This window comes from Sapajus apella, unplaced genomic scaffold (assembly GCF_009761245.1).
Source record: "Sapajus apella isolate SASKATOON/1434 unplaced genomic scaffold, GSC_monkey_1.0 scaffold4446, whole genome shotgun sequence".
Lineage (NCBI taxonomy): Eukaryota > Metazoa > Chordata > Mammalia > Primates > Cebidae > Sapajus > Sapajus apella.
Genome location: NW_022441372.1, coordinates 1 through 5626, shown reverse-complemented (window position 1 = coordinate 5626; position 5626 = coordinate 1). Strand labels below are relative to the sequence as shown.

Genomic DNA, 5626 nt, shown 5'->3' with positions numbered 1-5626 from the left:
ATATATATATATGAGATGATATGTCTGTGTCAATTACATAGAAGAGGGCCTGATGCAGTCAACACTACACAAGGGCTGGTTGTGGTGGCAGAACAAAGATAAGGACAACCAGGATGAAGCAAAGCAAGAGGAAACCGACAGTAGAAACAGGGACAGAGACGATTTGGAAACCGAGTGTTGGAGGCCAGCCCTCCCTGGCACAGGCCAACCTTCGGTTGAAGTCCTCACACCCGACTGGGATCCCAAAGGCCTGCGGCCAGCAGTGACGTTCTGAAAGCTTGCCCAGGTCGGGGAAGCCCAGCTGCAAACCCTTTCTCAGCCCTGCACATAAAAGCCAGCATGGGCCGTCGAAACTCTGTTGCCCAGGTGGAGACTGCTCTGGACGCCTCCCAGGGTCCAGCGGACGGCAACACCTGCCACAGCGCGAGGCACAAAGGGTGCACTACAGGAAGGAGTGGGGGCAGAGACCGAGGCGAGGAGGGGACCGCCCAACTGTCTCTCCCCTGCGTGTGCTGCGCCTTCGCACTCCGAGCATCGCCTCCCCTTGAGAGCCTGATCCAAGGCGGGGGCTGGACGCGTGGGCCCCTCTCTTTGGCCTCCCTGACGTCCCTGGCCTCCTGCAGGAGCAGAGATGCGGCCAAGTGTTGCGGCCGCGGTGGCCGCGGGGCTGTGGGTCCTGTGCACGGTGGGTGCGGCGGCCCCCCGGCGCTGCCTGCTCTCGCACTACCGCTCGCTGGAGCCCCGGACGCTGTTGGCGGCCAAGGCGCTGAGGGACCGCTACGTGAGTGACCGCCCAGGCCCTGCGTCCCCGGGACTCTGGCCCCGACGGGTTCCCACACGTCCGTCCCTGTCCCGAGGGGTCCTACGTCCTAGAGCCTCTCGTATGTCACAGCCCACAATTCCCAACACGAGACCCCCGCAGGCCCCGTCGGCAGCGCGAACGCAGGCCCAGGGTCAGTCACAGAAGGGCGCCCTGCCGGGCGGACTCGGCTCCAAGTCGGGGCGCAGGGCTTTGCTGGGGGAGCGCGGGGTGCAATTCAGCCCCGGTTCACACACTCGGAGAGCTCGTGGTTCAGTGTACGCCCCGCACAACGGTACCCGGCCAAGGCCTATCCACGTCCAGGAATCCCAGACGGCACAGCGGTTAGGGGCCCTGGCGAGGGGGCCCATCCGTACGCGATACCTGCCGCTTGTCCCGCAGGAGGAAGAGGCGCTGAGCTGGGGACCGCGCAACTGCTCCTTCCACCCCAGGAGGGATCCTCCGCGGCCGTCGGTGAGGCCCGGGACGGGAGGCGGGGGAGGCACGGCCCGATCGCGGCCCCCTCTAACGCCCGCGCGTCCCCGCAGTCCTGCGCTTGGCTCCGACACGTGGCCCGAGGCATCGCGGACGCCCAGGCCGTGCTCAGCCGCCTGCACCGCCCGGAGCTGCTCCCCGGCGCCGGCCCGATCCTGGAGCTGCTGGCGGCCGCGGGGAGGGACGTGGCGGCCTGTGTGAGTGACCGCCGCGCCCCGCCGCCCCTCGCCCCCGCCGGCTTCTCTGCGTCCTCAGGCCCTCCGCGAGCCCAGCGCTTTGCGAGTCTGTCCCGCTTAGCGGAAAAACCCGTCCAGACCCGGGCCGGGTCCTCTGGGTGTCCACAAAGCCGGGCTCGGGTCTGCAGCTGGGGGGCCACCGGCAGATGCAGAGGGAGCGGGGGGCCCCGTCCTTCGCCTTCTCCATTTGCCCCGTGTCCCCCCTCCAGCTCGAGCTGGCCCGGCCCGGCTCCTCCAGGAAGGTCCCCGGGGCCCCGAGGAGGCGTCACAAGCCGCGGAGAGCTGTGAGTGCAGCCGGCGGGACGGGCTTAGCCTGCAGGGAGGAGCGGGCGAGGCGGACAAGGCCGGGACTGAGCAGGGCTGGGAGCGGCGGGACCAGAGGGGGCTCCTCGGGAGGGAAGAGCCTGGCTCAGCCCCGCTGCGCTCCTCCCGGGCTCCAGGACTCGCCTCGGTGCCGCGAAGCCCGCGTGGTCTTCAACCTCCTGCGCCTGCTCACGTGGGAGCTCCGGCGGGCGGCGCACTCGGGGCCTTGCCTCTGACCCCGCCCCTTCCGCCAGCCCCGAAACCTCCACGCCATTGGCTGCCGAAAGTGGCCCCTTTCGCCCATTGGCCCGACCAGGCGAGGCTCGCAGCCAATAGGCACTGAGGCACGAGAACTTCTCTGCCATCTTGGGCCTGACTTGGATCCTCTGTCTCGGATACAAGAGGCGCGGGTCCTTCCTCCAGGGAAGAGAGCGCCGTTCCCCAGGAAGCAGCGATGTTTCCTTGGGGTGCATTGTACGATCCTCCAAGGGCCGCTGTAGCAGGAAGAGACTTGAGCTCTGGAAACCGTGGCTGACCCCAGGCACGGCACCAGTTCCTCCTTGTGTGGTTACCAGGACACCCCCAAACCCGGGACCCAACCCTGGTTTTGTAGCCCCACAGCCAGCTTTGGGATTCTGTGAATCCGTGACTCTTGGATCCGGCATCTGGGGGGTACCATTCCCTGAGGGATTTGGTAGTGAAATCCAAGAATCCTTACCTGACTGTAGTTGTTTAGATTCCCTGACCTATGTTGTTTGTAGTTGTGAAATTCCTGTGTATTTGCTCTTCTGTCTCCTGGTTTAAATTGACTGCAGTTATTAAAGAGTGTTTTGATTGCATTGGTTGTTTTCCGTAGGATGGTTCTGAGGGGCACCTTACAGCAAAAACAGAGGCTGAGCCAGGGACTCGGGTGGCCTGAGTTTCAGTTCTCACCCTGCCAGTTAATTCCAGTGTAATGCAGGACAAATTGCTTTCTGAGCCTGTGTTTCCTCACCTGTAGGATGGGTTAGTATACTTGCCTTGTGGAGGAGTAGTGTACGTTGAGATCACGTTTTAAACTCTCCAGCTGAGGTCCTGGTATGGTCTTAATGAGTGGGTCCCATTAAAGGATCACTCACATAAACACACAGTTGTGTTTTTCATTTTTTCTCCAAATCTGTGCATCAGCAATCTGTGTTGCTGAATGCACCCCTCCTTGCCAAGGTCACACAGTGAGGGTCACAACTGGATTGAACCCTAGACCCTTCAGCTCCAGGACTCATGCTGTTCATCACTGCCTGCAGTTCCCTAAGAAGAACAGCACCCACGTGGTGTCCAAGTCCTTGGTCACACCTCAATTCTTGAGCAGAGCCTCATATTCCTGAGCCTTTACTTGCCTGGGCAATTAAGAAATGTTGGCCTCTGGGAGTGGTGGATCACACCTGCAATCCCAGCAATTTGGGAGGCCGAGGCAGACAGATCAGTTAATGTCAGGAGTTTGAGACCAGCATGGTCCAATATGATGAAACACTGTCTCTACTAAAAATAAATAATTTAGCTGGTAATGGTGGCATGTGCCTGTAATCCCTGCTACTTGGGAAACTGAGGCAAGAGAATTGCTTACACCCAGGAGACAGCGGTTGCACTGAGTCACTGCACTCCAGCCTGCATGACCCAGTGAGACCCTGTCTCAAAATATGTGTATATTGGCCAGGAGTGGTGGCTCAGGCCCAGATTCCCAGCACTTTATAGGCTGGATGAGGAAGATTGCTTGAGCCCAGGAGTTTGAGGCTACAGTGAGCTATGATCATGCCATTGCACTCTGGTGACAGGGTAAGACCCTGTGTTAAACAACAACAAAACCAGAGCAGGCAGAATCCTCTTGGGAACACACTTTCCTGTAGGTGATCCCTGAGTCTCCATCAGTTTCTCTTTCCCTCCAGCGGCTCACCTGGCTCACAGGCCCCGCCCTGCTCTGGGCTTTCCCAGCCTGGGGCTCCCCTGGTGGCCGGTTTCTTACCTAAAGGCTGTGTTTTCATTTTTCCTACATCAGCTGGGGCTGCCCTTCTGCCTGGCATAAAAGCTGCCCCATGGAGCTCAGGCAGCAATCACGTCCCAGACAGAGCTCGAAATTGACAGAAAGAGTCGAGGCCGAGACACAGGCTGAGATCTGGAAGAGGAGACTGAAAAGAACAGAGACTCCAAACAAGACCCAGAGAGACCCCGGGTGACAGCCTCAGAGTGGTCCTTCTGCTGACGAAGACCAGAGATCAGGAATGAAACGAGGTGAGCCCCACATCTCTGTCTGAGATGCAGCTCCTGCAGCCCTGCCCTCAGGGGGCAGCCGCACCATCTCCTCAGCTCCCTTTCTTTCTGTGACACAGGCCTGATCGGGGGTTGCATGGCAGTACTGGTGCTGATGGCCGCAGTGCTGATGGCCGCAGTGCTGACCGTCACTGGAGCAGTTCCTGTCACCAAGCCCCTCGGGGCCCTCCCGGATGCAAGGGGCTGCCACATAGCCCAGTTCAAATCCCTGTCGCCAAAGGAGCTACAGGCCTTTAAGAGGGCCAAAGATGCCTTAGTGAGTCTTCCCCTGCCCTCCTGCCTCGGGCTGGCCTCCACCCCCAACTCCAAGGGTCACCATGCTTTCCCTCTCAGCTTCCTTCACTGGGGTAGCCTCTTCCCTTCCTGCAGTGGGCTATCTCAAGCTCCTGCTGCAGGGGGCTAATTCATGTTTCCTAGCAGTGCAGGGTCCTCTACCGTCCTCCCAGCAGTTCACCTCCTCTATCCTGTTGTCAGCCCTCCTGCAATCCCCCTAGAGTGGTCTAACCTCCACCCCTCCTGCTGGGCTAACCTGTTCCCTTGCTGTCTAGGAACAGTCACTTCTGCTGAAGGACTGCAGGTGCCACTCCCGCCTCTTCCCCAGGACCTGGGACCTGAGGCAGCTGCAGGTGAGAGGGGGAGTCAGGCCTACCCCTGCCCTCCCAGCCCCGCTCCCCAGGCTCTGCAGTGGCCCCCTCACCTTCTCCTTCTCCCTTGTCCCTCTCTCCTCTCCCCACACCTGCTCTCCCTTCCCTCTGCTCCCACCTGACCCCACTGGCTGTGCTCTCTCCCATGTGCCTGTCACCTTCACTGGTTCCTCTCTGTTCTCACCCCCCTACCTGTTCCCCTCATGTGTTCTTTCTCACCTCTTCTCAGGTGAGGGAGCGCCCCGTGGCCTTGGAGGCCGAGCTGGCCCTGACGCTGGAGGTTCTGGAGGCCACTGCTGACAATGACACAGCCCTGGGGGACGTCCTGGACCAGCCCCTTCACACCCTGCACCACGTCCTCTCCCAGCTCCGGGCATGTGTGAGTACTTGGGGCTCGGGCACCAGGTCTGTGAGCTCTGAGCAGCAGCTTCCCCTGTCCTGGCCCAGCTCTGCCTCACACACCACCCTCCTCTGCACACAGGTCCAGCCTCAGCCCACGGCAGGGCCCAGGCCCCGGGGTCGCCTCCACCACTGGCTGCACCGGCTCCAGGAGGCCTTGAAAAAGGTGAGTGACCCGGTAGGGAGACACTCGGGTCTGGGGAGCCACTGGGAGACCAGACCCTGGACAGCTCCTGACCCGTCCCCTCCTCCCCTGCAGGAGTCCCCTGGCTGCCTGGAGGCCTCTGTCACCTTCAACCTCTTCCGCCTCCTCACGCGGGACCTGAAATGCGTTGCCAGCGGGGACCTGTGTGTCTGACCTTCCCACCTCCCTGCCACCCATCATGGAATCTGAGATTTTATTTATACATCAACCACTTGTCTTAATTTATTGCCACCCAATTGCT

General features: G+C 60.8%; 2 protein-coding genes across 2 annotated transcripts; both read left to right on the top strand.

The window, feature by feature from the left end:
- The first annotated feature begins 357 nt into the window (after nucleotides 1–357).
- Nucleotides 358–2886, top strand: LOC116547748 (interferon lambda-4). Its single transcript, XM_032273585.1, has 5 exons — nucleotides 358–781; nucleotides 1202–1273; nucleotides 1348–1491; nucleotides 1740–1814; nucleotides 1971–2886. Exons 1-5 carry the CDS (start codon nucleotides 632–634, stop codon nucleotides 2067–2069), a joined length of 540 nt encoding a protein of 179 aa, XP_032129476.1. The 5' UTR covers nucleotides 358–631; the 3' UTR covers nucleotides 2070–2886.
- A 946-nt stretch (nucleotides 2887–3832) lies between these two features.
- Nucleotides 3833–5588, top strand: LOC116547747 (interferon lambda-3). Its single transcript, XM_032273584.1, has 6 exons — nucleotides 3833–4098; nucleotides 4197–4393; nucleotides 4686–4763; nucleotides 5011–5160; nucleotides 5263–5346; nucleotides 5440–5588. The coding sequence occupies exons 1-6, from the start codon at nucleotides 4089–4091 to the stop codon at nucleotides 5536–5538; spliced, it is 618 nt and encodes a 205-aa protein (XP_032129475.1). The 5' UTR covers nucleotides 3833–4088; the 3' UTR covers nucleotides 5539–5588.
- The last annotated feature ends 38 nt before the right edge of the window (nucleotides 5589–5626 follow it).